General features: G+C 34.2%; 1 protein-coding gene across 14 annotated transcripts in view; it reads right to left on the bottom strand.

The window, feature by feature from the left end:
• Graf (GTPase regulator associated with FAK) overlaps window positions 1-14,179 on the bottom strand; it is a 279,938-nt gene that overhangs the window by 19,708 nt on the left and 246,051 nt on the right. For 7 of the 14 annotated variants that reach the window (XM_068365407.1, XM_068365408.1, XM_068365409.1 and 4 more), the window contains 3 exons: window positions 8,274-8,325; window positions 7,829-7,870; window positions 4,414-4,515 (listed from right to left, as the gene is read on the bottom strand). In XM_068365407.1, coding sequence (XP_068221508.1) covers window positions 4,414-4,515; window positions 7,829-7,870; window positions 8,274-8,325 — 196 coding nt within the window. Of the gene's footprint in view, window positions 1-4,413; window positions 4,516-7,828; window positions 7,871-8,273; window positions 8,347-9,136; window positions 9,835-14,179 lie in introns of those variants that run through there. The other 7 variants (XM_068365412.1, XM_068365414.1, XM_068365418.1 and 4 more) reach the window with 5 other exon arrangements.

Here is a 14,179-nt window from a genome sequence, read left to right as displayed (position 1 = left end):
TGTGCCCTCCCTTCCCCAGTCGACATCCACGGAAGAAGGGGGAGTGGAGTAACTAATGAAAACAAGAATTACAATTATTTAAATTAGCTCAGAATATTCACTAATAGTGAGAACTACTGATCCTCCGAAGAGAAGTGTTCCCCACGGCACGAGAAGCTGAAAAGTTAAAATTACAAACAATTATAATTTCACTAAAATAATCGAGACAAACAATCGAACGCGCAACCTAACCCGAGAACGGAAAAGGTGCTCTTCCCGTTAGTACACTCTTGTTGAAAGGTTAACGACCTTGAGAAGAGAAAGACCGTAGTCAATGTCTGAGAGGCCACACTCCCTTCGCTCAGTAATCCATGTTTCCCGTAGGAAAAGGGAAAAGGCGAAGACAACAGTTGAATGAGGAGGGTCCAGACGATGATGATTTCCCTGTGGCGGCCAAGTCAACGGTTATATACCGACGGGAAGACCGATGGACCAGAGGGGGAAAGGTCGTTCCCCACAAAGTGGAAGTGTCCTGGCCTTGCATAAGTGTCATAAGAACCTGTTGTATATGTATCGCATGCACAGCAAAAATGCTGAAAAGGAAACTTACAACATACATATATATATATATATATATATATATATATATATATATATATATATATATATATATATATATATATATATATATATATATATATATATATATATATATATATATATATATATATACACACACATACAGTAGGGTCCCGAATTATACGTGTTCGAATTATACGATTCCCCTTTTATGCGATTGCTACTTTTCAAAAATAAATTTTCTGCATCTGCGAAGCTGTTCAAAGTCTGCTAGTCAAGCACTACAATATGTATCAAATTTATCATCTTTTTAAGTATATTGGTAGCCCTAAATACGGTGATTTATAATAAATGTTACAAAACAATATTAACATTACATCTTATTAACATAATTTCATTATAAATAGACTATTTAAGGATAAAATTCCACATCAACAAAGAAATCAACTGTTAACTGTGCGAGTCCGGCTAACAAAATGTAAACAGAATTGTGGTTACGTTCTCGGCAGTCTTCATCTTTCTCCAACCTTTCGATAATTTTAATGGTAGTGTTAATGATGGTATATTAAAGCATTATTTGTTTAGTACAGTATATATAAAAGCTTTATTTTTCCCTTCGGGCGTTCAAGGTTTTCACGAGTAGATTGGGATTGTTTATCGGCAGTGAATAGCCTAAACTTCGGGAACGAGTCGGCAATATTTTGTCATATTTTAAACAGTTTACATTTGATTTGCAAAGATTGGTTTTGTAGAGTACAAAGTACAATTATAAAAATATCTCTCTGTCTGTCTGTCTCTCTCTCTCTCTCTCTCTCTCTCTCTCTCTCTCTAAACACGGCATTCGATTACAACAGTTGATTCATTCTCTCTCTCTCTCTCTCTCTCTCTCTCTCTCTCTCTCTCTCTCTCTCTCTCTCTCTCTCTCTCTGTCTTATACAATACTTACAAATAGATGAAGAAACCAAAATCGGTTTTCTTAGTGTCAATTAAATACGAAACGAAAAAAATATACCGTGTTTACATCCATTTCAATCATACCTTAAAATACGGTATCCGATTTCGTCAGCAAACCACAATTTTTTAGGAAACATAATTTTATTCTAGAAAATTGCTACTCCTTAAATAATTAATCGCGGTTTAAGAAAACATGTGCATTTTTTCTTAATTTCGGGTGTGTTTTAAAAATTGAGTATTGCTGACTTATTTTTGTTTTACTTCTGGCTGTGATCACATCAGCTGATGTCTAGCTGCTGCTCTCAATATGCGCGTAAGAATACAGCAACAAAGTATTGTTTATACCATTTCTTAACTTATTCAAACCATCTATACAGTTAGTTAATATTACATAAGCACCAATGTCTTTTAATCTATTATATTTTTGTTAAGTACTGTACTTTTAAAACACGCACTCTCTCTCTCTCTCTCTCTCTCTCTCTCTCTCTCTCTCTCTCTCTCTCTCTCTCTCTCTCTCTCTCTCTCTCTCTCTCTCTGTGTGTGTAACAAAGGAAATCTTTGTGGCTTCACAAAGTATTAATTATATTGGAAGCAATCATGATTAAATTTTAGTTACTTTCTCCAAACTCGCACCATCTCTGTCACATCGAACGTTATAGCAATAACTTGACTGTTCGACGACTTTAAAACCCGGCCTAGTACTTTCTTCTTCTTTTAGTTTTTTTCTGACGGTTCCATAATTGAGGTGGGTATAAGTTGACTTGTAACTGAAGTTAGGAAAAGTATTTTGGATATGGAAAGGACAATTATCTTTCGTAAGTTTAGAATTATCGTAAATTATCATTCTGTCATTAGCGGCACTTTGTTACTGTTCATTACACGCAAAAGAAAAAAAAAAAAGTTTTCCTACTTTTCTACGTTTGTAGGAAATTATATAGATACGGTGAATATTTGTAATAACATTTTTACTAAAAGCTTTTAATATCATTGTTTATCACTTTGATCATGCGTGTTTAATGCCTTTGTTTGTTTATTATGATCAAAGATAGAGCGTACAGTAAACGAATGGAAGGTTTCCGTTTCAGGCGGCGTCATAAAGAAAAACATTATATAAATGGCATTCATTTCATTTATTTGGAAGTTCTAAGAAAAATTAAGTAGAACATTGGTAATTATAAAATCAACATATAATCAATACTTGGTAAGATTGCTGTCAATGCAAAAACTAACCTATACACAGATGTGTAACTGCGTCTGTTTCTTCGTTATGATAAGAGAAAAACGTAAACAAAACATTGGTTGTCGTTTTTTATCGTGCTTTTTGGCGTGTTTAGGAAACGCATGATATAAAATCGCTTTTATTTTGATAATTCTGGATTTTCAATGATACAACAAAAGCTAGTCTATAGAGTGAAAGGTATGCTATTCACCAGTTGTCTTATACAATAAATATGACAAACATTAAAATTTGTCTGTATTTTGGGTCGTGTTATAACGGGAAATATACGGTGTTTACACCCATCCTGGTTGTAATTTTAACCTTTTTTTCAAGTTATTAGAACTTTAAAGTATATTAAATGTTTGATTTGTTTACAAGAACAATTTGATATTATAATAAAATATAGTATAGTACATAGAAAGTATTGGAAATGGGTAGTAAACACGTTTGAATAGGCAAGTTGCTGGTTGCCATGGCCCTAATGGAATTATTTCTGTTAGTTGTGTGTTTCGTAATATGCGATTTTCCATTTATACGAGGTCATTGATCGACCAAATTCTTGCATAATTCGGGACCCTACTGTATCTATCTATCTATCTATCTATCTATCTATCTATATATATATATATATATATATATATATATATATATATATATATATATATATATATATATATATATATATATATAAGAAAAAGTAAATTAATTAATGGCAGTCCAGAAGAGGCAAGGAGGAAGAGCGGACACAACCGCTCTCCATCCAAGCCAAAAGTAAAGTGAATTAAATCACAGGTGTGTGAGGGCGAGCGGTAGCAAGCTACCCTCCCCTACCCCCCGCTAACTAGCCGTGTGGGTAGTTAACCCACGCTAAACTTTAATGGCTCGTCATTTCAGCTATGCCGAAAGTAATACCCCTAATAAATAGCATGGTTTGTATTCCAGTTACGGAACAAAATTTTATTGCCATACACTGCCATATGAACTCGGTACTCCACTAAAAGGATAAAGCTATTTCAATGAAAGAAATGTTAGATTTTATAGTTTTAGGTTAGACTTCGATATGTAACTAGCTTCAAGAATGAAGCGATATGAACCTCAGGTGAGATTTATAGAAATGATTTCATTATGTCTAATAAAAGTATTTCATTCCAGTTGGTCTTTCAGTAGGAATGTATCTATTCTTAAGTTTAAAATGTTTAAAATTCCATTAAGTGTTTCAACATACGTTTAGAAATAAAATTAACACAGACGACAAACTAAGAAAGTGAGCAAAACTTCAAGTAAAATTTTTGACGTCTAACTTGCTCATAAATGCTTTTACCTTAACTTATATTTTAACATACTATCATTTCAAACAAAAGTTGGCAGCTTCTGCTTGAAATTTATCAATAAAATTTCACCTAATTATTAAAAATCGTACCTTATACTTATAGTACCGAAGTCTAGATACTTTAGACATACTGTGTTATAATATATACCAGTACAATATACAGAAACACTATGCATAGTTAAAATACCTTGGCAGATTTGAAGAGTTCACTTTTACAACAACTATGCATGCTAAACACAGAAAATTATGCAATAGTCAACTCAATATGTTAGTGAAGCGTAAAATATACCTTTACAAATAGTAAATTCAACTACTGTATAGTCATGCATCACAAGATAAAAATTCCATATACCTTGGTGGAGAACTGGCAGTTCCATTAGAAGTAGAGGAGGGAGGTGAAGAACCAGTAGGAGCCAGAAGACTTGATGATGACTGTGATCCACTGATTGAATTCCTGTACAGAAATCCCTTTATTTGTTACAAGGAGTTTGATAACATCATAGAAGTCAACAGTAGACATATTTCCAACTCGCCCTGAATTCAATCGAGTGTTTATTGTACTGTACCATCTACAAGTATTTACATAATCTATGGCTTACCAGTAAGCATTCTCCAGACTAACTATAAGGTTTGTTGTAAAGCATTCAAGATATGGAAGACTTATCTTAAAAGGATGCACAAAGGCAACTACAATAATAAGATTCATGGTCAAAAGACACAGCACTTGGAACCTTGTGAATACAAAGAAACTGTTTCTTTGAAAATTATCTGTGAGGTTTCAAAGAAATTAAAACACTAACAGTAAGTGATGAAAGCTCATAATCACTCTCATAGCTGACTACAGTATCAGAGCATATCAACTTTAGCACTGTACAAAACAAAGGAATGCCTATCTTTACTTTTAAAGAATTGAAAAATCAACATAATAGACTTTACACTGTTATATATTATCATCAACCAAAATACATGATTCTTTACATTAAAATGGATTTCATAACAGAAATTTCATATTTTGTAAAGGTTTTTATTTAATGAAAAATTATTTAAGTAAGTTTTAACCATTAAGGGTTGGCATACACAAGAATACAATAATTTTATTACAATACTCGGGTATAATTTACCCAATTATTTTAAAGGCTATCAGACCTAATAAATCTCACCATTCTTGGCAGTCCTACAGCTACAATTTTTACTCGACATTCTTCAACTAATATAAGTGAATAACCAATTGTCTTCTATCTACAGGATAATGAGGCTTTGAAGAGCCTTCTCTGCTCTATACCATTGGTTTCATGCACTTTTATAAATGACACAGGGAAGGTGGTTTGCATTTATTTCTCTTTCATGCTATCATTCATTCTTTTGCAAACACACAACACACTAATGATTAACATGCTATTGCACTTCACTTGGATATCATTATTTGTTTAGGACAGAGTATTTCATTGAATTTTTGAACTTTTAGATGAACACCCTGAACAAATTTGCAAAACTTTTTCAATGAGTTAATTAAAAAAAGAAAGATGGTTTTATATAGGTTGGGAGCAATAAATGCAAAAGACTTTATATAAGTACTTTCAAAGCTTTTCCTTTTTATTGCATATCAAAGTTTGTCCTTTCAATAACACTTAAAAAAATCAGAAATGAAATACTGTATTAAAGCCAAGACCAAAGCTAATAATTCCAGTGAAAATTTTGAACTTCAGCTGTAAGTGCTAAAGAATTTACAGACCTCATTTAAGGTAAAATTGCAAGGTGACTGTAATTAATACTATCTTTTGATTAACCAACTTTAAAAAAAAAAATGCGAAGAAAACTGGCTTGAATTCAAGAAAGAGAAATGAAACATCACAAACTAAAATTTAGTCTAACAGACAGAATAAAAGAGATAGTAGCACAACATTTATGCAACCTAGATCCTCAGGTTTGCAACAGGCGACTGCCTCGCATTTTATTGACCAGCATGATAGTAGAAAGTTTAATGAGGCTGAGGTGTTATTTGTTAAGTTTAGTGATGGGTTTATATAGAAAGTCAAAAGTTCTATTTAATTGACACTGAACCCATAATTTTTTTTTCATTCTTTTTCCCCTCAATAAATACATGTCCTTAACAAAGGAATGGAATCTTCTAGTGGTAGGTAGTAAGAACCCCAGAACTGCCATGCCAGAACTTGACTTCAGTTTTCTCCGTTGTATCAGCTGTGATCACACGTTCTCCAGATTGTTTTTATATTACATATCAAGAATTTGAGATAGCTTCCCTTGGCTTTTTTACCAATACTACATGGAATGTACAGATGAATTGTTTCTGGGAGATCCTGATCTGTACTCCCTTTGTGAACTGTGTCGGGGGAAATACTGTGAATTAAATAATCGTTGTGAAGAGCATGTTCCACTCATTGAAAGTATGTTTTCAATAGTTACTGATGAAGTTAACAGTTTTAAGCACAAACAAAACTTGCTGTTAGTTCAAGGGAAAACCATGGAAGACCAGGCTAGTTTATTATCGTGTGGACAATGATGACAATAATTGTACGCCTCCACCTTTGCACAATATACAGTTGAGCAATCTTTCAATAGTAATGAACTTCACAAGCTTTGGACATCACTTGCTTCCTTTGTTAGGATTCAGAAGTGTAGTGAATCCTCCCTTAATAATGGTAATTCTAGTCCTTCCTACCACAAATTAGATAAGGATAATGATCTTAAGTTAATACTGCAATAATGAAAGACTGGTAGGACTTATCCTCAGCTGTTAATAAATCTAGAGATATACAAAATATGAGTCACTTAACCTGTGGTATAACTGTTGCTGACATGAGGATCCAGTGACATAAGGGCTAAATGCTATCACACTTTTTTTAATCTGTTAGACGAAAGACTGCAGGGATCATTTGAAGACCAATTATTTAGGCTGTATATAAAAGATGGAATGTAGTGAAGCAATTTCTTAAGAGTAATTGTTTCAATTTAACTATACACCAGTGGCTAAAACTGACTGCTAAAGTAATAAGTCACTTTCCACCAAATAATTATTTTCTTCATGATGATAAGTTCCTTATGGAACTGTATACACAAAGATTCGGTGGACTAGTTGAACAGTTTCTTTATTGTAGTCCAAAATAAATAAAAAATTATATTCATGGAAAATAATACTGTAGGTTTTTTCTTACAGTGCATAACAATTTTGCTTTATATATTTTATAATTTTGGCTTAACTGTAGATTTTTATGTTTGTTTTCAATGCATAGGGAAGGAATTTTATCATGCAGGCAATATTTTTGCAACCCTGGTCTTTCAGAGTGTGCATGATAAAACCAGTGCACAAGCTTCCTTCAATCCTTCAAAGGAAGCTAATCAAAAGCCAACATGCTTAAGCCCTTAAAAAATTATTTATAATTTTTTCAGCACTCAAAGGAAGACATTTCAGGAATTTTTGAGTTCAAAGCATCTCTATATTTTTAAACATTCAAGATATCATATATCTTTATTCAAAACATAATATGGTCTCCACAATTTATACATTTGCCAAGCATTTGCATAACAAATATTTTTCATTCACTTTCAGACATTCACCACTCTCTTCAAGACATATGAAATGCTTCATATTTACTAATAATCTATATAATAAGATGTCTGAAACCACATCTTGTAATGATACAAGCATATGCTGCATTCTTTAGTCTAAAACTGTAAAACCTGGTAACAGGAGCTGCTTGGCCAAGGTTTATGCATCATCTCATGCAAGAGTGACTAACTACACTTACATAGATGAGTAGAGGTACTCCAGAGATTGTCTCTTGCACAGACTAGTGGGCATAATGAGGGAACAAAATCATTTAGTATCGCATACTGGGGTTAGATTAATGAATCTTTCCATTTTTACTTTATTCTGATATAAGCATGTCTAAGTCACTGAAACCACATAAATGGTGGTAAACAAAGACATAAATAGCTCATAGTTTAATGAACAATACTAAATGTATCAAACCTTTTTAAAAGCTTTATAGTACTGGGTACTTAAAAAAAACACTCACTATTACAACACACTTTTCTACACACACAATAAAAAAAAAACACTCATCGGTGAAAAGTTAATAGCGGTGCTTTTGACATTTAAACAATTTTACTGAAAATGCGAATTTGCATACTTTATATGATGAAATAGAAGTATTAAAAATTAAAAAATTATAAAAGGTAAAGATAACTTACGTTTCCATGTGTTGGCGATATGTGGGTGGATAAGCCGTTCCTAATCTTGCACCTGGAATTGAAACGTACCAAGCTATTTTCATTTATTTGATGAGTTCTACAACATATAAAAGTAATGGAAAATATCGCGAGTGTTCAGGAAACATGAACTATGCAATAAAAGAACATAGAGCACTATAAAACCTGGAGACGGGACTTGGGGCTTATTCAGATTTGGAAATTCTATTTTGGAGGAGGACACCCACATGCTACATTTACTATTGTACCTATTTTGATTTAGGAAGGTTTCTCTATTCTAGTTTACTATCGCATATACTGATGATCACATCATTCACATACCATAAATATATTCTACCTTCACAAAACAAATGCAGTAGAAATACAAAGAGAAAAAAGTGAAAAGCTACAAATACACAGCACATTTTTGTTGTTTTCAAAACACAATAAGGCTCCACTTGAACCAATGTTGCCTGTATAAAAGCAAGTTCATGCTCTGCTGCATCCCTTCTGGTATGCTGTAATCTAAATTAACATACATTGGTACAAGATGAACCCCCTACTCTAATCTTGCAATTTTGTTGATTTGATTACTACAATAAAGGAGGTTATCTATTCAGTATCATTGAACTTCTTTCTATAAGGCAGACATTTAAAAACTAGGTTAAGAGCCCTTAATTTAATCAAACTGGAAAAAAAGGTGATACTACTGTCCAAATTTTCCATCAACATAAAACCACTACACAAAACTACCTACAGCACCTACTCCCCCACCCTTCTCTCTCTCTTCTCCTGACCTATGATATGAACCGTAAGCAAAAGCGCCGACAAAAATTATAATGCATTTCATTGCCCATATAAATAAAACATATAACTTTCATGGTCTATTACAGTTTTAATTACAATCTTCTTACAGTTTTTAATGTCTACTACTAATGGATTATAACTGGTCCAAACTACTAATGAATTACAACAGGTCTAAACAAAAGCTTGATTACAAAAGACACCCTATTAACACAAAAACAATTAGTGGTACAATAGCAAGATATATTAAATTTTTCACAAGTCACAGTATTTCAAATAAAGCATCATACTATTCATGTTTAGTAGCTTGAATATTGCAATATTTATAATTCATGATGGATAAATATTTGGACAGCACAGGAATATTGAACAGATGACACATTTTGGTGTGCCACAATTCTATATATACGTGTGGTCACTATTTGCCGAATGCACATCTTTGATCAATCTTAACATTTTTTTCATTGACGAGACCATGCTTGTTATAGTGTTTTTACTGAAGAAAAGTTTGAATAAATGGTCTGTAATTTCACATTTTTCCCAAGTATTTGGTAATTAGGGGTATATATTGCCCTTTGAACTCTATTTTGCCAATATTAGCAAGGTCTCTAAATTTTCATTTTTGGCATTGTACATTATAAATTTCAATATCTTGAGAGATGCATCTTTTTGAAGAGAATCAAGAGCTGTTGTTTTGTCAATTGGTTCTCTGACTCTTTGTAGCTTCACCAGCCCTTGTGCACTGTTCATGATGTCGTGCCTAGTGATTAGAAAGGTTGCATTGTCAATTTAAATTTTTATTTGAAGCATTCATCTTTTTTCTTTTGTCTGACAGACCTATTACTTCCTACCATTTCTGTAGTCAATAATTTGTCAGTCCTAGATGAATTACTTTTGAGCTTAATTTGCATAATTAGAAAACATGACAATTTTCACTTCCAAAAGGGAGTTAAAATAGATCAGGGGTTAACTTTACCAGAATGTTTTTCTTGTATAGCTCCAAAAATCTCTGTGGCATTTGATTTGGATTATCTTTGATTAATAAGAAGGGAATTTATTGGTATCTACGTTAATCCACAAGTCATTAAAGTTAAGGGAAATGGAATGATGTCCACAAGATGAAAATTATTAGATTTTATCAAGGTGTTTCCCATGCCTACCTCTTTGATAAAGGTGAACCCTAAGGCTTATGTCAGGTTTATGCAATGCTTCTAGAGCCTTTAGTGTTGCTACTAAGATTAAAATCAAAACTAATTGGCAAGAGACTTTCACTTCTCTTCATCATATATGATTCAAAATCTGTGGGAGCATGGTGACCATCCCAGCATTCCTTCACGTTCAAAATTTCATAAAATCATTAAATGCCGGGCAATAGCATTCAATCAAAGATCAGTCATGGAAGAGAAAGTAAGCAAGCTGAAAATAAGATAGTTGACCAGAATAGATTAGCTATGTAAATCCGAGTAAGAAGATTCATACTTTGATGGCTGTTCTGTAATGACCCCACTGATGACAATGGGCTAAACTCCTTTATAGGAAAGTTATGACTGTACAGAATATTTTGATGTACTCCCGGCCAGGGAACATATTCCTTGTGACTAATGTCTTCCATTTTTACTATAGAGTAATTGTTTTTATAAACTGATGAAACATATCATACACAATTTAAATAATTTAATCTGCATCAAATTAACTTTGTACTCCCTATCATATTACATTTTTCTCTTTAAAAAACTCATTCCACATTCATGATACCTCTAACCAAACATTCCTATGCTTATCCTTTTTCTAAATTATTTGAATACCCAATAAATATAAGGAAAGAGATATTTCAGCAACTACAGGTATCACTATCCTAAACTGAAAACTTTAATAATTTAATTCACATGGAGAAGGAAATTTTCTAGTAACCTGCAAACGGAAATTTATTGCAGTATATAATTTTCCAGACCCACTACAAGCCATGCATCAGCATACTCCAAGCAATACAGTAGTCATATATAGTAGAATAAATGAAAGGAGATCAATGTAACTACAGAAATTTAAACTTACTATTGAATTTCCAGCCCAACTGAGTACAATAGAATATTCTAAAGAAAATTCTCTAGCAGAAGAAAAAAGCCTTTAAAAAAATCTTATTAAATTTGAGACAATTCATAAAATTTTTCTATCAGAATAAAACGGTAAATTTAAAAAGAAAATGAATGCATACTTATGAAAACAAAGTAATATCCACATAAAAAAAGTATTCTCTGTAAGTTGAAACATTTTTGGAGATAATGTGCTGCGCAGTCTGCAAGGACTTTCCCGTAAAAGGCTAGAACAGATTCTAAAGTATGACTTAAATACCAATGAAATATTGTCTTCCCTGCTCTAGGACAATGTATCAACATGCAAAGCACCGACTCAGTGTGTATAAAAAAGTCCCTCGGGTTCAGGCACTATTGAACTCAGCATAGCACCCCAATGCTAAAATTGTCTGCCGATCATCACCAAGAACCAGCACCGCTGGTGGAGACAATGCTACCTACATACTAACTTACACCCAGCCGCTACCTTTACTGCAGTCACTGTCAGAAAAACTGTTTTGGCTCCTGTGAAGTGAGGAATCTTGTACTGTATACTGTACTGTTAAATACAGTTACAGGAATCAAGTTGTGATTAGTTATCCACTATTCCTAGTAATAGCACGACATAATGAGGGGTTGCATAATTTAATGTTCAAGCTACACTGAGGGGCTTTGACCTGTACTATAGATCTAAAAGATACAAGTGTGTTAAAAAACTAACAATGCTAGTGATTAAACACCCTATGGCTGCAGGGAGTTCAGGTCATTGCCTATTTAGACAACTGGCTGATTTGGGCAGAGATGAAGGAATTATACCTCTGGTAAACAAATCAAGTGTTGCAAGTTCTTCAGGGTCTAGGAATCCTGATCAACTTAACTAAATGAAAACTATTCTTAAGGAGGATCTCCGTGGCTACATCTTCAATGTAATACGTAAAAAGCCACAGTAAGCCTGGTAAAAACAACTCGGCAAAGAATTATAAGGAAGGTCATATTCATTCTTTTAAGATGCTTCTCCAAATGGCAACTGGAGAAGGTGTCTTGGGCCTTCCTCAGTTTGTCTCAATAGCCGACCCAATAGACCAGGCTGAAGGACCTCAATTTTGCTCAATAGTCAACTCAATAGACCAGGCTGAAGGACCTCAATTTGGCATGGAGAACTGCTTGGAAAGATTATCGAGACATCCAGACTCAGTTGTCCAGGTACTGTTATAGAATTCTCAGGCCATAGACCACAACATAGGTCCTTTCCATTTTGGTCCCATTGGGCCCTCACTGATTTCCATGATCCCTCATACAGACATAGCACAGTCAGGTTCGATGAGCTTATTCAGAGGAGACCTATGGGTTTGGGAAATTGTCCTATCAGTATCAGCATTTTGCAAAAATGTGTTGGAACTGATGGCGGTGTTCTTGACGTTGAAGAGACTTCGTCCAAGAAGGAATTCTCATACCATCAAGATTTTAATAGAAAATTATGCATCATTCTGTTGCCTTAGGAGTGGAGGATCATGCTTGAGAATTCTTAATGCAGTGACTACCCATTTCATTTGTCTGGGTCTCTTAATGTAGTAGTGGAGGCCCTGTCCAGACAGGCAGTCCTGTATATGGATTGGATCTTGGTTCTGAGGTCTTTCCATATCCTAGAGTTGGTTCTGGATCTCCAAAAACACCTCTTTGAAATAAAAGAAAACCACAAGCTTCTGCTATAAGTAGCTATGAATGTGGAATCTAAGCAGTGGCAATAGATGCCTTGAATCTGGATTGGAACAGATGGGCATCAATTTAGTTTCTTTTGAAGTTTGATTTTGAAGGCTTTGGATATCCTTCAAGACTTTCCTGGGTCAGCTGTGCTTTTAGCTACTCTTAGGCAAAACAGCTCATGGTTTCTAATACTCTGGATTGGAATAGATGGGCATCAATTTAGTTTCTTTTGAAGTTTGATTTTGAAGGCTTTGGATATCCTTCAAGACTTTCCCGGGTCAGCTGTGCTTTTAGCTACTCTTAGGCAGAACAGCTCATGGTTTCTAATACTCTGGATTGGAATAGATGGGCATCAATTTAGTTTCTTTTGAAGTTTGATTTTGAAGGCTTTGGATATCCTTCAAGACTTTCCCAGGTCAGCTGTGCTTTTAGCTACACTTTGGCTGAACAGCTCAGGGTTTCTAATGCTCCAGTGTCTGAGATCAAGATTACACCTGCTTTACTTGGTGCAGCTGTTTCAGAAAGTAGGGAGATGGATTATCTCCACTTCCTCCTTTCTGACCCATATACAGTTGGGACTTCTCAGCTCACACTATGACATATTTGGTGAGCTGCTAAAGGTCTTCATTGATTGGAAAGTACCAGTCAGTGTGGTAGGCATGGATGGCCTTTCTGAGGAACAGGTCACTACATCAGATAACACTGGAGTTTTCGGTTTCCTTTATGGCCCACGTCTTTGAGGATAGCAAGGTTGTCATCAACAATTTTGTTATACATATTGGCAATGACAGAACCTTTTGAATAGGCTTTTGGCATGGATTTGGACTTGGACATGTTTCATAAGATTACCTAGTCCTTTGTCCTACATCAACTATCTCCACCAATCCTTGCAGTATCTTGGTCTCTGGATAGAATTATTAAATTTTTGCCCAGATTAGACAATTCCTCTACTTCCCTCAAAGAAAACAATAATTTTGATAGCTTTAGTCTCAAGAGCAAAAGTCTGTGACCTTGCAGCCTTTTGGAGAGATCAGGAGTTTATTACCAACATTCTGGGTAGCATCCAAATTCTGACTATAGATTTTCTGTCTTTAGCCAGAATGGAAAACCCTCTTCAGAGGGTCTTTTTATTACAGCCTTAAAATTAGGAGTTAGTAACCTCTTCCCAGTGTCTAGCCTGCAATTACACCTGCAGAGATCCACATATAAAAAAGTAGTCTATTCCAAAATACCCAGACCAACAAGTCCATTTCAACAGGGGCTACCCATATTCTAATAACCACCCTTATTAAAAAAGCTGATCCTCTCTCCATCCCTAAAACCCACAATGTG

Source organism: Palaemon carinicauda, chromosome 42, assembly GCF_036898095.1.
Source record: "Palaemon carinicauda isolate YSFRI2023 chromosome 42, ASM3689809v2, whole genome shotgun sequence".
Classification (NCBI taxonomy): Eukaryota; Metazoa; Arthropoda; class Malacostraca; order Decapoda; family Palaemonidae; genus Palaemon; species Palaemon carinicauda.
Note: the sequence above shows the minus strand (reverse complement) of the source record. Positions and strands in the feature narration are given on the sequence as shown.